The sequence below is a fragment of the Ambystoma mexicanum genome, chromosome 14, assembly GCF_040938575.1.
Source record: "Ambystoma mexicanum isolate Mex_15411 chromosome 14, UKY_AmexF1_1, whole genome shotgun sequence".
Classification (NCBI taxonomy): domain Eukaryota; kingdom Metazoa; phylum Chordata; class Amphibia; order Caudata; family Ambystomatidae; genus Ambystoma; species Ambystoma mexicanum.
Genome location: NC_090940.1, coordinates 647,543,028 through 647,564,234, shown reverse-complemented (window position 1 = coordinate 647,564,234; position 21,207 = coordinate 647,543,028). Strand labels below are relative to the sequence as shown.

Genomic DNA, 21,207 nt, shown 5'->3' with positions numbered 1-21,207 from the left:
ACGTCCACCGGGGCTCATAACACCAGTTCAAGATGTTTTATATATAGGGAAACGGAACTATGTCCGATTTAATTAGCGCCAGGAGTTTTTGTGTGTGCAAAGTACACACAACAACCAAGCTGTAGCCATTAGAAGCACCCCCTGCTACGCAGTGATTGGGCGTAGGGGGTTAACGCATGGCAGCGGGCGATGAGTTAACTCTTTGAGAACGGAGGGGTGCTTGACCCAAATCCAGCCTAGTAGGACAAGCTCATTTTGCCATCAAGTTTCTCTAATTTAACCCCGTAAGTGCCGGGCTACTATGCACGTCTATGCAAGAAGGACGCCCATAACATTTTGGAAATAATAATCAGTCGTTGTGCAACCACCCGCGAGGGTGAAGAAGTACAGCCCCCCCCCCCTACCCCCCTGCACCCCTCCACCCCTCCACGCAGCAACAAGCTGGCAGCAGTGGGGAGGAGAGACGGATCTCTTTGTGTCCTGCCGGGGCTGCGCGCCTCGTTATTCTGCGCTTAGCCAGCGCGCTTCCTAGGGAGTGGCAGCTGTTTCTGACGCCCGGCACTCCATCAGGGCTAGACAGCGCCAGATTCAGGGGGGGGGGGGCATTGTGGGAGAGGAAAAAGGCAGGCATTCTTGACACATTCTCAGTGGGATTAACTTTACACTGGCTGGGAGCGAGCCGGGGCTTTTTTTGTGTGTGTGGGGAACTTTCTAAGACAAAAGGGCGCATTAATTCAGCGCGGGCTGCGGTGGCGTGCTCTGTACAAAAGGTGTGTGCTGTGAAAAGAAAGGCGGGTGCACATGATGCGCCGGACGTGTGATGACCCCGAAAGCGGATGGAACGGTACATGCATGGGAACCGCTTTCCAACCATGCCGCCCCGGCATTCACATGGCGGCACCGAGCAGCAGACACACGGCGGACAGGCCCACGGCGATGTGTGCACCCCGACCCCCAAGCGTGTAGCGCTCAGCTGCTAGTGCCATGCAATTGGGCTATTTCCGGTTATTGACAATAATTGTGATATTTCATTGCAATTATTGCACATGTGTATGGCGCATATGTTATGTTACTTTGCATTAATATAGCGCCTTATGTACCATTGGTATGGTCTCAAGGCGCTGGTAGGTTGAACGCCCTCGGGAACCGTAGTTCAAGTCAGTAGAGAGAATAGAGAGAGTCAAAAAGGTGCACGTGAGCACCGGATATGTGTGCAGCTGGTGCGGCATTCGTGTGATAGCTGCTTCTTAGCGGTAGGTGTGGTGGTTGGAGTCTGTGTTCGCTCTGGCAGGTTGTTATCCAGACCGAGTGTGGCTGCGTCAGGCCTGAGGAGAACGCTTAGGCTGGAGGGTGTGTAACCAGCAGTGTTTACTTAGAGTGATGGGGAGTATGAGGCAAGTGATGGTATGAGGACAGCTATACCCAATGGTGTCAGTATCGCTGTGTCCTAGTTCAGTGGTGATGTAGGGAAGAGAGTTAGTGTGGAGATGTGATGTGGTGGTTTACTTTAGGTGGTTGAGATCGAGCCCACTCCCAATAGTTCAATGTACTCCATCCGTTCCATGTACTGCGACTGTTCCATCCACAAGTTTCACCCGTTCCATCCACAAGTTTCACCCCGTTCCATCCACAAGTTTCACCCGTTCCATCCACAAGTTTCACCCGTTCCATCCACAAGTTTCACCCTGTTCCATCCACAAGTTTCACCCTGTTCAATCCACAAGTTTCACCCGTTTCATCCACAAGTTTCACCAGTTCCATCCGCAAGTTTCACCCTGTTCCATCCACAAGTTTCACCCGTTCCATCCACAAGTTTCACCCGTTACATCCACAAGTTTCACTCTGTTCCATCCACAAGTTTCACCCGTTCCATCCACAAGTTTCACCCGTTCCATCCACAAGTTTCACCCGTTCCATCCACAAGTGTTTCCCGGCGCCACAAGACAAGGTTTGGGGCTAAGGGGGTTGGGGGGGAATAGCAAAGAAGAACAGAAATCGGTTATATTGGCCTTGTGACAATCCTACCGTGCAAGTGCTTGACAAGGTGGTAAATGCCAGGGGAGGGGGTAGAGGGAGAAGTGCCGGAGTGGGGTGCCCCAGCGAGGGGGGGTGGGCAAGTGCTGGGGGGCCAAAGTGGCAAGTGCCAGGGGGAATGGAGGGGGAGTGTGGTGGACAGAGAGAACCAAGTTGGGTTAGTTGGGAAGGGAGCCCCAGGGCAAGTGCTGGCAAGGGATGCTGGGAGGGGGGGGGCTGGTAGGGGGTGGTCTGGCCCCTGTGTGACTCTGAAGGGACTCTGAAGGGACCAGGCCTGGGTCGCAGCGGCAGAGGAAACGTTAGCACGGGAGGGGGAGAGGGAAGGAAGAGGAGAAAGGGAAAGTCTTGAGAAGTTTCCGATACTTAAGAAGATCCGTCCCAAGTCTGAGGGGGGCAGGGAGGCGTTCCAGGGGGAGGGACCAGCCGAGGAAGGGGCTGTACCTCCCACTCTCTGCTGAAGGACTCTGGCAGGGGGCTGTTTGTTTTACTGTATGTCTTTCATTCTTCCTAGTGCCCTGGTTAGTCCATGCGCGGCAGAGCCTTGTGTAAGCCTGAGTACACTGCTGCTACACCTACTTTTTGGCTCGGAAAACCTGAATCGATTTGAGAGTGAAGGCACGGATGATGCGATGGGGGTCATTTCATTAAACGTCCTAATCGCGTGCAGGCAACTGTCAGCGTTGACCATTATACGCTGTTCACTCTCTTGCATAAGTAGTAATTAGCAGTATCAAATCTACTCTTTCATTTTACACTGTGTGTTGTAAAAAATGTTAACGCCACCAGCAAATTACACTTTGTAGACTGCATTTACAGCGGACTCCTATGAAATCTGCTTTTATCGGGTGTTAAAACAGGTGGATTGCATTGAAATCTATTTCTTTTACGTCTGCATGAAAATGTCCCGAAGTCATAAAACCAGGAGGCGTTTGAGGGAGAAGGGTTGCCTAATGGCAATGCCATGCTTTGAGAACCCCCAGAAGTGTAAAAGTGACACATAAGTAAGGGAACGGAGCCAAACTACGAGTCCCACAGTCCAAAGCGGCATAGGGTGGAATGCAAGACTGGCGAGCCAGGCCAGCTTGGCAGCAGCTCACCTTAAAGATCAGGGAGGAGAAAAGGAGACGCCTTTTTTCATTATTTAGGTAGCCATATTTGCCTTTCGGATAAAGCAAAGCCATTTATAAGACGCTTGTCGATGCTAACTGCACACAACAGAATATCCGAACAGTTCTATCAAAAACGGGTAAAAATGAACATTTACACACGGCCCTCAATGTGTTTTCCTTTTGTGCACTTGTATTTGTAGCTCTGGGTTTAACTCGAGTTGGTGTAGTGGAGAGTGAAAGGTAACTAACCCTAGTCTTAGAGGTAAAGGACAATCCCGTGCTGTTCTGATCCCAAAAAGCAGAGGTAAAGCACAATCCCGTGCTGTTCTGCCCTGTTCAGAGCCTAAAAAGCAGAGATAAAGCACAATCTCGCGCTGTTCTGCCCTGTTCAGAGCCCAAAAAGCAGAGGTAAAGCACAATCCCGTGCTGTTCTGCCCTGTTCAGAGCCCAAAAAGCAGAGGTAAAGCACAATCCCGTGCTGTTCTGCCCTGTTCAGAGCCCAAAAAGCAGAGGTAAAGCACAATCCCGTGCTGTTCTGCCCTGTTCAGAGCCCAAAAAGCAGAGGTAAAGCACAATCCCGTGCTGTTCTGCCCTGTTCAGAGCCCAAAAAGCAGAGGTAAAGCACAATCCCACGCTGTTCTGCCCTGTTCAGAGCCCAAAAAGCAGAGGTAAAGCACAATCCTGTGCTGTTCTGCCATGTTCAGAGCCCAAAAAGCAGAGGTAAAGCACAATCCCGCGCTGTTCTGCCCTGTTCAGAGCCTAAAAAGCAGAGGTAAAGCACAATCCCGCGCTGTTCTGCCCTGTTCAGAGCCTAACAAGCAGAGGTAAAGCACAATCCCACGCTGTTCTGCCTTGTTCATAACCCGCCGTGCGGCCTTTCAAACCCACAAAAGGCTTTTTCATGGACATTTCCTCGGGAGTCTGTATTTGTACCTATTGGACATCGTTTTTCCCCCTTTACCTTTTATGTTTGTTTTTCTTCTTTTGGGTTTTTATGACAAAAGATTATGCTGTTTTGATGAAGCAGTTTTAACACATTTGCAAATTACCCACAGTTGTCGGAAAGCACTTGCGCTGCAGAATTTAAATGAAAGATTTCTCCATATGTCACTGTGAAAAATGACAATGGCAGGAATAAAGCATTGGACATCTGCTGCCAATCGCAAAGTTTTTTTTAAATGTATTTCAGGCAGATGTTGCAGAACTTGAATTTAAATATGTAAGGCAGGGCAATTTAGATATTTACCAGCTGAGATGGAGTGTTGCTAACATGCTCGCCCACAGATAATGCCACTTTCCATCTTAAGTTTTTCATTGTGCAATTTATTTACAGAATGCAAAATTTGCCTCCAGTTTGTTAAATATGAAGACAGAGGAATTGTTCATGCATTGAAAATGTGGTTTGATAACGACATTAAGGGCCCGGTTCAAAGGGACTTTGCTCTGCCGACACAAACCCCGATTCATGGAACTGTGCAAAGTGTATTTTTGCAGTGCAAAGTCAACGAAAAGTTAATTTCAGACTGCAAAAATACACTTTGCACAGTTCCATGAATCGGGGTTTGTGTCGACAGAGCAAAGTCACTTTGAACCGTGCAAAAAATAAATCCATGAATTGGGCCCTATGTGTTACTGAAGCTTGCACTTGTTCTGGGCATTTATCCTTTCCATGGGACTTTGGAGCCAAATAAGGTCAAGACACACGTTCCTGGTCATTCCATTCAGAATCACTCGCAAGGCTGCAGTGGTCCATGCGGGCTGCCTTTCAGCTTTGAAGGGTTAAAGGAAACTTTAAATGGCCAACAGCAAATTCAACAACCTGCCTGCAATAAGAGTGCTTTAAACGAGATGGCTGCTGCACCCTGCGTCGGAGTTCTTCCTGGTAGACGACTGCTGTTGTGGGCTGTTTTTTGGCAGGCAGACGTTGCTTCGCAGTGAAATAACCACCTCTACCTTTCCCCCTTTCCCCTTCCCCCTTTCCCTTGGTAACTTCACTCAGGGCCCGTTTTTTTATGTGAGTAGGAGAACGAGCATCACAGTAGCATTTGCAACGCATGTACAAGTGACAGGTTGCAGCTGGGGCTGAGAATCCACGTTCAGATTAACATGTTTGTTAAACTGAACATTCGATTCTAAACATATGCTTTTAAAACTTATCGGGACATTTCAGGTCTTAGTGGTAGCCTGTTCTTTCCAAATCTGAATGGACAACTTCGTTTTTGATTTCCTGAACATCACTTCCTTAATATCTGTGGCGATTAATGGGCTCCTGTCGCCACACGTGCTGTTAATTGAAGGAACATGCATGTTTATGGTGAGCACATGTCTGCTTGGGCATGCCTGTTGACATTTTGGGTGCTGTTCTCTGTTTCAGGAGAGTACATAAAAACGTGGCGGCCCAGGTATTTTCTGCTGAAGTCTGATGGCACGTTCATTGGCTACAAAGAGCGCCCGCAGGATGTGGACCAAATGGAGAGCCCCTTGAACAACTTCTCGGTTGCACGTAAGCGACTGCCAATATTCCTTTTTCTGCAGCACGCGCGCGCGACATTAGAATGTTCTAGTAAGAGAGTGAGTGTGTTTCCAGTCAGAACAAGCGTGGGTGCATCCTTTCAAGCTCGGATTGGTCACTGAGTCTGGTACTTTAGCCGTGGCAGCCTCCTAACCACTGAGTAGCATGGTATCCTGCTTGCGGCATTTGATTACCGTGCAATTGTTCTGTGCCTTGGGGGGATGCTGGGGAGAACCCTCGTTTGAACAGTCGACCCCACAAAATCTATCCCTGGGTCTCTGATTATTGGAGCTGGGAAATGGAATTTATTATATGAAATATTCAGTGCAATTCCTTTGAAGTGCCAGGTTTTCTCTGCACCACCCCACCGTTCACTTCCTGTCTGTGCATAAGGTAAGACGCTCCAGGGAACACTAAAAGACCACGCACCTGAACCTGCCTGGCATTCTGCCTCCACCCAATAACTAAAAGGAAAGATCAGAACCCCTCTCTGGGAGAGGTGCAAGAAGTAGAAGCCCCCAAATCACTATAGGGCAGCTACGCCGCTTCAGTGGGCTACAAAGGAGCAGCGAGAGTGCCCCTTAGTCCTCAGCGCAACTTAAAATCCCTCACACCATGAAACCTCATATTGGTATTTGTGCTGAGCCCCTGTGTGAGACTCAAAAGAAGAAAACACCCACTTGTCAATCTATCCAGAGAACTCTGAATGGCCTGACTTGAGCATCAATCTATGGCATCGAAATCCCAGCAACCTGTCAAGAGAAGTCTAGCTTACAAAGAGACTAGTCCTCTAGAGTTGGCTCCTTGTTGTTGCATCATCATCAGGGTCAGTAACGTTCTTTTCACTTCGCAGTCCATGTGGCCGGAACAGCACAGATCAGTCTTGTGGCTTGTCTCGTAGGCCCTTCTCTTAGTACAGGTAATGGTGGCTTCCTGCCTCCTTACCGCTGGAGAAAGGATCTCTGCGACAACTACTAAGGCCTTCAGCATTGGCAGCCCCTCATAGCCATGGAACCTTGGGTGACGATTGGTTGCTGTAAATGGACCTTTACCGCAAGCCAGTCCTTTTGCTTCTCTGTGGTTGGCTGCCCTTGCCAGCTTCTTCCCGACTGATCCAGAATGGCTGCAAAAATAAGCAGTAGGTACGCGGGGTCCCCCGCACTGACTGGGGAAGAGAAGATAACATCTGTAGGGGGGAGAGGGGATATGGTTTCTTAACAACCACAACCCCTCCAACTTGAGCTGGACTTTCTTCAATCATTTAGGGAGCAAGTACAAGCAAAACAGAACCTTGGGGACATCGACTCAGCCATTTACCTGAAAGGCGCCCTCATCAATGCACGATCTATCACAGCCCATGCCCTAGATATAGCAGACCTTATCAAAGTCCATGACCTAGACCTACTGGCTATCACAGAAACCTGGCTCCAACCGGCCTCAGGTCCCGCCCTTTCACCAGCCATCCCTGAGGCATACACAATATATCGGAAAGGACAGAGCTATTTCCAAGGCAGGTGGAGTAGCTCTTATAGCTAAAGACACCTTCAACATCAGAATAGCAGGAGAACCATCCATCACTTCGGCCAAAGTGATTACCTTAAAAATCAAACTCACCCACTCCTGTACCTGTACGCTACACATTGTATACAGACCCCCAGGTGCACCATCTACCTTTGAAGATGACATCACCGCTCTCTTAGCTTACAACATGAAACCACAATCCAAAGCCATCATCCTAGGCGACTTTAACTTTGGCCTGAACAATTCTTCTGATACTCACGCAGGCTTCCTCGCCGATTCCATGAAAACCCAAGGCTTCTCCCATCACATCAGCACACCCACACACGAAAAAGGCAGAACCTTAGATTGGTTTGCCGACATCAACTGCGTCACGAACATCATGTCTAATACTCCATCACCTTGATCCGATCACAACACCATAATCTTCTCCACTACCATAACCACCAAATGTATTAAAGCACCCCCACCACCACCTATGCCACCATCCAGAAACTCTAAAAATATCAGTCGCGATAATATGCTCCCCCTATTAGCACCCCTAACAAACTCCACCTACTCGGAAGACGACCCATCCCCCCCTAGTCAAACTATATAATAAAACTATGCTAACAGCCCTGGACACAGTCGCGCCTCTGAAACCTAAGAAAATGAAGCCCAAAGCTCATACCAACACCTGGTTCACCGCAGAACTACAAACGCTGCGTGCAACTAAAAGACCTGCCGAATGGAACGGGCGGAAATCGCCAACACCCACAAACAAAGCCATCTTCCAGACCCGAGCCAACAATTATAAAGAAGCAATTGCCAAAGCTAAAAGTAATCTTTACAACTCTAGAATCCAGAACGCCCAATCTCGCCCCAGGGAACTATTCGCCATCCTCCGTGAGCTCAAATCACCTGCCCCGGCCCTTGACCACTCCATCAAAGATCAGCTATGGTGTGCTTATGTACAAAAAGCACTTGCATACAAAATGACCCTACTGCAAAGTAACATTGAAATAAAAAAATCCAAACTCGACCTTGCCTCGGACCGCCAACCCACTCCCGCAACTCCACAGTCACTTATATCCAACAAATTCACGTGTAGACCAGTGACCACAGCAGAAACTATTAACATCATTAAAGGACTAAAACCATCCAGATGTAAAGGCGATACTTGCCCTCCCAAACTGATAAAAGAATGCGCAGACAAATTAGCGCCTCTCATCACCGCCGTTATCAATAGCTCATTCACCTCCAGTTCCTTACCGGACGACATAAAAGAAGCCTGGCAACTACCTATGCTAAAAAAAAAAACCCACCTTGGACCCATTTTTCGACCCTTCACTACCGTACCTTTCTTTTTAAAAATCCTCAATCGTGCAGCTTATCTGCAGATCCAACAATTCCTGGAAGCTAACAAACTACTAGGACTAAGACAGTCGGGTTTTAGACCTGGCCATGGTACAGAGACAGCCCTACTGGATCTGAAAATAGAGATGGACCAATTCAAAGACAGAGGAGACCTTTGCATCCTCCTTCTTCTAGACCTCTCCGTTGCCTTTGACCTGGTCAACCACAAAATCTTATGTCACCACCTTGAAACCTCAGTCCATTTCTCACCAGAAGCCATCAAATGGATCGAATCCTTTCTTTCAACCCCATAACAAGAGTCTTTTCAACCACAGCAGCAGCCTCCCCTACACCCCTGTAACATGCAGCGTTCCACCCGGCTCATGTGTATCTCCAACACTGTACAACTCCTACACAAAGCTCCTATTTGACAAATGAGATAACTTGGGTATCACATATACTAATTACGGGGATGATATGCAAATACTAATCCCAATATCAGGTTGTCATGACACCGACACCCACAACCTCAGCAAAATATACCTCGCCATCCAGGCCTGGATGGCCCAGAATGAATCATGCCTTAACGATGAGAAAACGGAGCCCATCCTAATGGGAAATAAATCTAAACTAGATAGTTTGCCAAAACAACACGAATCCTTTAATATTGATGGCAACACGATCCATGTCGCCAAAGAAATAAAAACACTGTGGGGTCTACGTACACTCATCCCTATCCTTCACCAGACAGGTCAGTGCCATTGTCTCGTACGCAGCCTAGACGTCCAAACTTATTAGATCTAGTAGACCCTTTCTCTCCACTGACAATGGCATTACACTAGCAAGAGCCTTGATCCTCTCAAGGATTGATTATTGCAACTCACTATTCACGGGCACCAGTACGAGAAATACCAAAAATCTTCAAATAGTACAAAATAACGCTATTAGAGCAGCATTGAACATACCTAAAAATGAGCACATCTCCTCCACCAGAAGACTCATGCACTGGCTCGTTGTCGATGACCGGATCAAATTCAAAATCCTCACCCCTGCCCGCAAATGCTTGTCTGACAGTGCACCGACCTATCTCAGAAACCAAATTATCAGAACCCAATCCAATAGGCCCACCCGCTCCTCTTACTCCAACCCGCATCATCATACCAAGATTTAAGAGCGTAAAAGCATTTGGGTCCAGCTTCCCGGTAGTTGCTGCTAATCTATGGAACGCCCTACCACCACAACTAAGAAACAACCCATCCTTGTGGTCATTCCGAAAAAGTCTCAAAACTAGACTATTCAGCCTAGATTCACAACAATGATACACCAGCTATAGGTGATCCAGCCTCCTGTACATACTCTTCAAGCGCTTATACTAGAATTGAATTGTTATTATCCCTCAGCCTGTATACCTGTTCTGTGAATGTAACTGTAGTATGCAATTTGTATCAAATAACATGTATGCTGTACCAACACCTCACTGTAACCATCTTCTTAAGCTTTAGCGCCTTGATGCCTCTGGGCTAAGTGTACTCTGTACATGTCAAATAAATAAATAAACCTTGTAATGAGTTTTGTGTCTGAATAGAGGTTGCTGGGCCCTGGCCCAGCTTCTCCACCACGCTGCCCAACCTAGCTCTTATGTGGCGACCTATGCCAATGCCGTGGCGTCGGGCACGCTAGTTCCTTGATTACTCCTTGACAAGACTGTCTATACCCTGTGCAGTAGTTCGAAGCGAGCCATGTTACTGCTCCGGTTAGTAGGCTGAAGGGTGAATTGCCATTTTAAGCTGTTGAACAGACCTTGAGAAAGCCAAGGTTTTCTGCTGCTTTTTTGAGGCGTGCCCAAGAAAGAAGTAGCAATGTTTGACAACCATTAGCGTGTTGCAAGGATGTTGACAATATCTCTCAGGGTTTTCCATTAGATTGCATTACATTCAGTTCGCAGCTTTTTTAGCAAAATCCCAACCATGCGAAATATCTGTTTTACAGAAGTTCTTTGAGCAGTGACATTCTGCCTCGGCGATGGGCTTTCCCAGCCCCAGATCTGCGTGTTTTGATGTGTGTTAATGATTGAGCAGGGTAATTAGCGAGCATATTGTTTGCCACACAACAATACATGGATGGTGACATTCCTGAATTATTGTAGTTATTAGCTGAAAAATCTCTATTATTAATCTTGCTGGATGCTGAAAAGATTGCCTGATCAGCAGGCTTACAAAAATGAATGGATGCTCCAAATTTTGAATAAATGTGCAAAACGAAGCTCAGTTTTGTTTAAGAGAGAGCTTTGATTTTTTTAAAACAAATCTATAGCGCATAAGTAAATTGTATTTCATGCGAAATTAAGAAAGGACTAATGCTATTTCATGGAAAAAAGTCTTCCTATTGTTAAAGAATAGGGGTACAATTGTGAATGGAAATCTGGCACTTAAAACGCCCAGGCCGTGTTTACCGGTTGTTGCTCTACTTGTGATCATTTGCTGGGTAAGACAACTAATGTTGTTTTTTTTTTGCTGTTTCATGGGCCTGTCAGGTGGCAACAGTGAAGACAGACACAAGTGATCACAGTTCAAGGGTGTTTATTGAACTTTATAATGGGTGAGATAAACGCCTAATCTAAACCTAAATCTAAGATGGGAGCAAGCATCGACCATCAAATAATAATAAGGCAGTCCTAGTGGCGCCCTGTCAAATAAAAAGGCCTCTACTAAGAACAACTTATTGCCAATCCTTAGGCCTAATACAAAAAAAGTGTGGGATAAGGTTCACAAGATAGAAAGAAGTGTTCACAAATGATAAGTCAGGATGTGGTAGCCGGGCCTCTCCCGTCCCCACTTTTGAGCACGGCATAAGGCGGGACTCCGAAGCACAGCACACGCGCAAGCTTTCCCAGCACAAGATAACAGTTCCGTTCTGGGGTATCAGGACCTCTGGTGGTTAAGTCTCTTTTCTACAAAAAGTCTCTTGCCTCCGAGGATCTGATGTTTTCAAAATAATAAACACAAGTTCCTTTCCATAGGCCATTGGGTGATGACTTTTCTCAGATCCACAAACAATTCCTAGCCATATCGTGACATTCGGTGGTTGATTCTCTTGCTTCTGAGAGCCTGATTAGGTCAAAATAACAAACAAAAGTTCCTTTCGGATTGCACTTGTGGTGATGGTACTTCACCCCTGGGTCCACCTCTTCTGGGCTCAGGCCCCTCTCGAATATCAGCCTCCCTCCGCCGTGTTCATTATGGCTTGTATTCAAAAGATTTCTCTGTTGCATTCATGTATCTTAATGTCTTTTTAAACAGTCCACTATTGACATTCCTCCGCCAGGTTCACTCTTGCCAAGTTTTGCCAATCTCACAGTTCTCTTTTGCCAATCATACAGTTCTTTCTCTTTTCTCACATCTACAGGATTCACTCCCCTTAGTTTTTCCAATTGGTTTGCCGGTCAAAGACTTTCGACTGTACAGAGGATTTTGCTAGACCCCTGTATGACGACTTTGATCTTTTTCTTGTGGCTTTCCCATGCGCTTCTGGTATCGTTAGTTTCATCAAACGTTGGATCAACCAGTGTCTCTCCAATGAGCACCCACATGGTGCCGGATCCTTCTGCAGCTGGTTTTCCCGTAATGTTAACAGTTCTTTGAACTTTCCTCAATTTGCCTTCCTGCGACTTTCATTCAACACAGTTTGGTTTCTTATCGGTTCTCCCCTCTACTCACCGGCTGTGATGAACCGCTTGGCCTTTCTTGTATCTTGAGTCAAGGATGGTACCACGGTAGCAGGTGTCTCTCTCTGTCCTGCTTATCAGCGTAGGCATGCTCCGTGTACCATGGACATCTGCTGCAACACATGCTGGCTATTGTTCGCGGTGTTACTGTTCCTTCCATGGAGGCTTCGCAGGTTTGGGCTGGAAAGGGCCGTGAACTGCCTTGTTTGGATAGCCGCCACGTCGTGCAGTCTGCCTTGCTCGCTGTGTGCTCTTGTGCTCCACCTTTTATCCCTGTGGGGAAAGGAAACGTCAGGTGTGTGTGGTCCTGGTCAATTGCCTGACCCTTGTATTGTGACATGTCAGGTAAACGGTTTCAGTGTTAGTCCTTTGTCTTTCGTGGTTTGTGAAAGTGTTTGTCGGAAAAGGGGGAGGGGTAGAGTTTCTGAGTATCCCACGTAATATGATGGGGGGAAAAGGTGTTGTGAGGAAATATACTCTTCGTCCTAGGGGTTTTGATCAATTCAAAAATGTGAAAAGAATAGGAGTCCCGGGGAGGCAGGGGTTTAGTTAAATCAGACTGGGAATTCAAGAAATAATAATCGGAAGGACAGGGAGAAAAAGGACTTAGGGTATCTGGCTATTCTACAGAAAAACAGGGATCCTGGGAGCACTGGGGTTTGGGTTTCTAAAGGGCTTACCATAGGTGGAGGGTTTGTTGGATTTGGACAAGGGAGATTCATTGGTACGAAGGGGGGTAGATCTGGAACAGCCTACAAAAGCTTCAGGGATTTCATCCTCCTCACCTTCTTCCCTGGTATAACACTGCGTCTCCCCTGGGGCATTCCCCTGATCAAAATCCTGGGTGCCCCAACCCAAGTGATCCTCCCTCGTCTACCCCTAGGGGTGGGGTCTGAAAGGGTCAGTTCTTCCCTGGCCACCTGAGTAAGGGATTCACGGTTTCTCACAGGCCCCCCCAAGGAATATTGTCTCAGGACCAAGCTGTTTGTTTTGCTTTCTGCATAACCACTTCCTGAAGCGACCACCTTGGATTAAAAGTACATTTTCAGCTGTTCTTTGTTGTACTTTGGAATGTTGGTGTACCATTCTCCGACATATACTTCAAACATGTGAAGCCTCTGCCAGCCCTGTCTATTATACCCAGGTTTACGTATAGCCAAGTAGGATAGTTCTGGAGAAGAGCATTATTCTTCAAGAGCGAAGGATGGTGGAAGAGAGAGAACCTTGGGCTCAAGTGTTGCAGAATAACTGTCAAGATTTCCAGGAAGTAACTTGCCCCATCCTTCCCCATTCCACCATCCTGACACTGTCGTTTCTTTGAGAAAATAATTACTTCTCAGGAGTTCTCATGAGGGATACGTTATTTTACAAGGTGGGCTCCCATCCCCCTCAACATGCACACTCTTCTCCATACGTGCACATGAACCCCTTCCCTTAATCTTTTGTTTTAATTTTGGAGGGCGGTGCTACTGTGATGGTGGCAGTCACTGCTGCCATGCTTGTCTTCTATGCTGATTGGCTTAGGTGCAGGTGGAGGGAACTGACTAATGCCATCCAAGACACTGGGATTAGGTAGGGGAGAGCATGGGCCCTGTAGTTCTCACCTCTATAGTCTAGCCTGCCATAGAGGGCACCAGGCAGCATCTTCTATTCTGATTGGCTTAGGTCCAGGTGGAGGAAACTGACTAATGCCATCCTAGACACTGGGGTTAGGAAGAGGAAAACAATAGCCTTGCAGTTCTCGCTTCTGAAATCTAGCCTGCCATGGAGGGCATCAGGAAGCATCTTCTATAATAATAATAATAATAATAAATACCCAATCCGGAAGGAGGGATCGGATGTTATTTCTATTCGCAGCCCAGGTTGCCAATCCGGTAACCCAGGGTGCTGACAGAAATGTTTTTGTATGAAGGAACAGGATGCCTTGCAGCGCCCCTTCGGTCATATAAAATACTTAGTCAAGATGGCCGACACAGAGCTGAAAGAGGGGTGTCTAGCAGAGCCCCTCTTCTATTTCCATGGCAGGCAGCAGGAGCAGCAATAGGGTGCTGCCGCCAGAGAGAAACAAAAGGTAAGTGTGGGTGGAGGAAGATGGTGTGGTGGGGAAGCAGCCATCAGGTTGTTCGGAACGTGGTCTTGGATCGGTAGATTCAACCCGCAGTCCGAGCAACCTGATTGGTTGCCCCCCCACTCCCCGGGTCCTAATATTCTCATTGACTTAGGTCAAGGTGGAGGAAACAGAGCAATGCCATCCTAGACATTGCGGTTAGGAAGGGGAGAGCATCTGTTTTCGGGGGCAAGGATCAGTGTTTGTGAAAACCAGTGAGAAAAATATACATTGTGCCGTAGTAGGACAGCTTTGCTTCCGAGTTAGAAGAGTTGACGAAAAAAATGAGAATTAATTTCAATATTTAAATAAGGTATGTAGTGTTTTAGCACATTCTATTAGCAAAGAACAAAGTAACACTTCATGTCCAGACTGAGGTGAAAAGAAGCGGCCTCGCAAAAGATGTACCCAGTGTAGGATGAATAAGAACACGCAGGCAACATATGGAGGCAAAAAATATGGTAAATTGCACTCACATGCCAAATAGTTAACCAAATGACAATCCCCACAGAAGGAAAGTGTGCATAAGAAGAACACAACACTGCAATGCAATACAAGCGGACTGTGATTTGTAAGGGCGTCGAAGAAGGATCCTGACACAAGGGTGGCATTTTGGTTAGTAAAGAAAAGTTATCAAGAAAAGAAAACCCTCACTATCCTTATCTTCTAACAGGGGATTCCCTCCACAACTAATGCTAAAGGACCTCTCAGAATGTCAGTCAAAATGAAATTCCACTTCCTGTATCACAACCTACTTCTATCCCTTACACTTCAACTAAAGAATAAGTGAACAGAAAAGTACCTTCTCCAGGAGAATCATTCCCCTCTCTTGGTATTTGGGTGGCACTTCCCAGAAATGTTTTTTGGCAAAAAGGGTACCATGGGGAATGACTCTTACCCTTGCTTGTGGTTCCAACAATCCTTTGCAGTAGTCAACTTTCGGAACCAGAAGAATGCTCCCTTTTCCTGGTATTGGTTCACACCCTCCAATACAGTTCACACCAGAGCCAGAGGGAATGACTCCCTTCCCCCGGCATCTACTGTTAAAAATGACTTTCATTTTCTTCAACTTTCAGCACCAGAAGAATGACTCCCTTCTCCTGCTATTGGCAAAGTCCCAAGCCTTCTCGGGCCGCAGCGGACTTTTCCCTGCCACTGCGACAAGGATGCTTCCCTCTGATACTTAATATGCTCATGTCAGTGTCCCAGACCCTTCGCTGGTGGTCAGTGGGCTTATTGCCATCACTGCGACAAGGAAGTTCTCCTTTGTTGCTCTTTGCACTTGTGTTGGGTTCCCAGACCCGTATCTGGTGGTCAGTGGCCTTATTGCCGACACTGTGACAAGGATGTTCACCTCGGATGCTCAATATGCTTGTGTTGGGGTTTCAGATCCATCTCTGGTGGCCAGTGGTCTAATTGCCACCACTGTGACAAGGATGTTCACCTCGGATGCTCAATATGCTTGTGTTGGGGTTTCAGATCCTTCTCTGGTGGCCAGTGATTTTATTGCTACCACTGTGGCAAGGATGTTCACCTTGGATGCTCAATATGCTTGTGTTGGGGTTCCAGATCCTTCTCTGGTGGCCAGTGGCCTTATTGCCGCCACTATGACAAGGATGTTCTCTTCGGATGCTCAATATGCTTGTGTTGGGGTTCCAGATCCTTCTCTGGTGGCCAGTGGTCTTATTTGCAACCACTGTGACAAGGATGTTCTCCTTGGATGCTCAATATGCTTGTGTTGGGGTTCCAGCTCCTCTCTGGTGGCCAGTGGTCTTATTGCAACCACTGTGACAAGGATGTTCTCCTTGGATGCTCAATATGCTTGTGTTGGGGTTCCAGATCCTTCTCTGGTGGCCAGTGGTCTTATTGCAACCACTGTGACAAGGATGTTCTCCTTGGATGCTCAATATGCTTGTGTTGGGGTTCCAGATCCTTCTCTGGTGGCCAGTGGTCTTATTGCAACCACTGTGACAAGGATGTTCTCCTTGGATGCTCAATATGCTTGTGTTGGGGTTCCAGCTCCTCTCTGGTGGCCAGTGGTTTTATTGCTGCCACTGCGACTAGGCAGTTCTGCTCAGTTGCTCGTTGTACCCTTCCCAAAGGGCCAGTGGAGAGCCTCTCAAGCCTGCCTCTCTTCCACCTTGTGTCCCCTCCGGGTCTCTCGTACCTCTGTTACCTTCTTTGGGACTTCAGTATGCCACTGGGGCACCCTGGGACTGGGGCTTCTCTCCTCTGCTTTTGCTGCACCGCAGCGGCACCACGCTCTACTGGTCTGCTTGGCTCCATCTTCCTGCTTCATGTTTGGGTCTGCACCAGCTGGAACCACGCAGAGCTCCCTGAGCACTTTGCTGGCGTTCTCCACTCTTCTGCATTCCTGGTCAGCCCACAGGACTTGAAACGCCCACTGTGGATGGTTACCACACCTGCTGCCTCTCAAAGCTCGGCTTGACCAAATCTCCAGTCCTTCTCTTCATATACGTTGTTGGGAGTCCTGCCCTGACGGATTGTCAAAATCCTTTGTTCTTGATGGATTGATCTTCACCCAAACCCCACAAGGTCCTCTGCATTGTGCCACCCATAGGGGGACTATTGCATAGCGGCCGTACCTCCCTAGCCTCCAGGAAAAGGGCTCCCCTCCTATTCCAACCTTAAAACCTTCAGGGCGAGCTCACCGCACAAGATCTGTTTCAATGTATTAAAGTTGGCTTGATCTTCCTTTTGCCAGCAAGATTTTTGTAGCTCAGCATTTTTCAATTTTGTCAGTGAGGCAAGATGTTATGGCAGAGTAATTGGGAATGAACCACCAGTAATAACCCCGGTAAACCCCAAAAAGGCTCTCGGGTCTCCCTGTTTCTTTGGGGGTGGTGTTTCCTGCACAGCCCTGACATTTTCCAATTCGGGTTGGACTAATCCATTTCCCACAAAAACGCCCAGATAGTTAACCGTCGTCTGTGCTAGGTGACACTTTTTGGGATTGGCAGTAAAGGCTGGCTTGCATAAGAGTGCAGGTGATTTCATATAAGTGAAACAGGTGCTTTCCCAGGTTTTGCTGTCGATCACAATGTCATCCAGATACGCGCCGCAGAAGTGGGAAAAGGGTTGCAGTATGGGGTCCATCAGCCGCTGAAAGTTTGCATGCTCCATGAAGTCTGAAGGGAAGGACTTTGAAGGGAAATAGGCCCCTGGGGTGGAGAAAGTCGTCTTCTCCTTATCAGAGTGGTTCAAAGGCACCTACCAATAGCCCTTCGTTAGATCAACATGGAGATATAGACAGCCGATCGCAGTCTGCCGATAAGTTCATCAATTTGAGGCATCGGATAGTTAGTTGTCAAACTGGGATACAGCATTCAACTTTCGGAAGTCTATACAAAACATCCAAGACTGATCAGTTTTGGCCACAGGACTATTGGCGATGACCACGGACTCTGTGATGGTTCAATTATATCTGCGGCTAGCATTTTCTCCACCTCCTTCCTTACATACGGAATTGGACAAGGCCTCAAGTTAATCGCCCTACCTGGGGCTGTGCAATTGTAATGTTTAATCCCTTTCACTCGCCCTGGTTCGCTATTTAAGACATCCGGGAATTGATCTATTAGATCTTGGATGGCCTTTTGTTGTGGCTCAGGCACGTCGGAGGGGACCAAACTATGTGGGATTTCTCCTCAGCTAATATAGTGGTCATTAGGATAGAAGAGGACTCGACTAGGCCTTCCTTCCACTCCTTTAAAAGGTTAATATAATATATTTGGGTTCTGACCATCGTGAAAGCCTTTTGTGCTCTGAGTTGGGCAACAGGACTAACACTTTTTATCTGATGGAAAAGCACTGTGGCACTGCCTTCTTGTCACAGTGGGACTTTTGGCTTTCTTGGGCCTGTCCCAGATGTTTTCTGACCAGGTCCTGCATGATAGCCATGTGTTCTTTAAGCTGTTGGACTGCTTGAGACATGGGTAACACTGCCTCTTCCCGGGTCTCCCGGAGCATGTCCAATATGTCTCGGGGGTTGCGTCCATAAAGGAGCTCAAAAGGGGAAAACTCTAGAGAGGTCTGAGGGATTTGCGATTGGCAAAAGGGGCCCAAGGGATCATTGTGTACCAGTTGCGTCCATCTGCTTTGCACTCGTTTTTTTAGAAAGTTCTTTAAAGGTTTTATTAAAACGTTCTACTAAGTCGTTTGGCTGAGGGTGGTAAATAAACTTGCGTAGGGTTTTGATCTGGCCTTCAATCTAAAACTTCAGGTCTTGCATGATTTTTGAGTTTGAAATGAGGCAGTGGTTCTGGTTACTCAAGAAGTACCCACTGCTGAAGTGGGACTTGCTTTTCTACTTGACAAAGGATACCAGAATGATAATAAGGAGCTAGGATGGGCAGTTATTGTGGTTTTGAGAGGTTCAGAAATGATTAACAGAATATTTGGAGCTGAAGTAAAAAAATGACCTTATCTGTACAGAAGAGGAAGGAGCTGCAGGACATTCACAGAGAGTTGTAAGCTCGGGACCTAGGCATCAGTGGGTTACCCATCATGTTTCTAGGTCATTCATGGGGAAAGTCATATCTGTTTTTGAAACGGAATGCTGTCTGCTTTTACGGAGACAACAAAGAAAGGATATGCTGACTAACAACGGAGAAGATGTTTTTTTAATTGCAGACTGTCTGGGTATTTGCAAGTTGCAATGTATCCTTGTGGCATTCTGGCTCCAAAGAAACCTCTATTTAAAACGCATGTAGGAAGAGGAGGATATGAATCGGTACAAAGAATTGGATAATTCAGTGGATCTTTTCTTAGGTTTTTCCGCTTCTCTCCCTTGTTCCCTCCCCTTTTCAACTCGAGTATTCTGGGCTGCGGTAAGTTTATCATCATGTTTCTTAATTTATCTGGACTCCATGAGTTTTCATTTTCTGGTTTCCTCCCTCTGCAGGCCTTTTGAGTCTGAGTGATGGGTCCAAGTTTAGTAAGGAGTTAACAGTCTAAGTGTTCATAAAGATATGCAGCACAAATTCAAAAGCCATTTAATTTTATGAATATTTTCTGTTTGCCAATGGGGTTTCAAAGGAAAAGTGAGTCGCTCTTCATTTTTGACAAAACGGTTTCAGTTTAGAAAGAATGAGGAAATACGAATTCTGGGAAAGACTCAAAAAAATGGACACCGTAGCCTAGGTTTTTGGACATAGAAAATCATATGTTTCAACTCATCTTGCAGAACCGTTGTGATGGGGCTTTTTACAGGATTGAGAATAATAGGCAACGTCCCATCCCTGCCGAACGGCAGTGTATCAGCCAGTTTTACTTTACCTAAAAATAGGCAATTACCACCGAAAAAACTTAACAGCTTGTACTAATACTAACAGAAAAAAGGGAACAGCTGACATAGGAGCTTGAATTCACAAAGCTTCATGGAAATGATTGGAGTGGTAACAGCAGAGCAATACTTTACAAAGAAGCTCTAATATTATTAATGCCTGATCTGAAAGATGGACTTTAAGGTTAAAACATCAAATAATCTTTTAATTTGCATGAATTACCAGGTGCCAAGAAGTATAGAATAAATACCAATAATTATTTTATGGTTAGAATATATTTGTTCTCGCCTAAACAATACCCCTTTTGGGAATGGTAATTACATTTTTACTCCCAAAAAATCATTTTATTCCTAACTTCAAAAAATAGAGAGTAAAATGTTCCATGTTCAGAATCTTATCTGGAACCCAGGGACACGTTTAACAAAAGTAGAATATGCACATGTGTAAGGAAAATTTTCAACCAAAAATTCTATTTATAAGGACTTACAAGATTAGGTGAAAGACAAGTAGCCGTTGACACGTGTTTATTTCCGAGCGCAAGCAAGTTCATTCTGTTGTAGTTTTGTTGCTCAGAAGGTAATACAAATAAAGTTTCTGACAAAAGAATGAGAAAATGCCTGAGACTATTTAAAAATGTTGAAAGCTGAAATTTTAGACGTAGGGAGGCCAGAAAAAAGAGTAGAAAATATTTTAGTCCAGAGGAGCCCTTCATGTGCAATGATGGGCTTAAATAGACCTAAAACCAGAAGATAATTAACAGGCTTGAGCTTTACTGGGCAAGAATTAGTGGCCTCCGACAGAAGTAGAGGAGCAAATGAGGAAACCTAGTTTAAAAACAACTATGATTAAACGCTATTTCCAAAAAAGCAAAGGACCCCACCATAAGGCAGTCTTGGACAGACGTGAAGGATCATGGGAGTTGTAGTCCAAAACATCCGGGGAGCCGTAGGTTGCAGATCCCTGCGATACACCCTGTCCTTTGTCTTCTCTAACTGCCTTTCTATCTCCAATCCTACTCTTCTCACTAAGATTGGAAGGAAGAAGCTCAGGGAGGAAACCCTGGTCTCCAATCCAGGCCTTCCGATCGCCGACACCTGTGTCAGTGCTCCCTCCAGGCAGACTCTCACCAACATCCTCTGTCGTTCCTTGTCCTGACATATGGACCCTTCATATGGTCACACTTCTCTCTCCTTCCTCCTCTTCTCCCATTAATGGTGGCAACCGGCGGGTGGTCCTCTTGGCCCACTTACAGTCCTCCAGAGTCGTCATTATTGTCTGTGAGGCAGGCAGGGTATCACAAGTAAGGACACAGACACAAAAGGTACAAGTTTCAACACCTTTATTAAGTTTGACTGGGGTTGGAGACTTCCTAGCTGGCTCTATTTCTATGTTGGGAGTAGTCGCGACCATCAAAGTAAAATAAAATAGTCCAAGTCAGTCAGTAAAACAAAGAAAATAGTCCAAATCAGAAACCTATACTGGCCCTCATTTTTCACAATAACTAAGTGTGGGAAAATGAAATGTAGGAATGACACAATGGCAATAGAAGTGGCTCACCACTCCCT

General features: G+C 46.4%; 1 protein-coding gene across 1 annotated transcript in view; it reads left to right on the top strand.

Annotated features, from left to right (window-relative positions):
• AKT1 (AKT serine/threonine kinase 1) overlaps positions 1 to 21,207 on the top strand; it is a 397,239-nt gene that overhangs the window by 241,924 nt on the left and 134,108 nt on the right. The window contains exon 3 of the mRNA XM_069638151.1: positions 5,518 to 5,646. Within this exon, the coding sequence (XP_069494252.1) occupies positions 5,518 to 5,646 (129 nt within the window). The remainder of the gene's footprint in view (positions 1 to 5,517; positions 5,647 to 21,207) is intronic.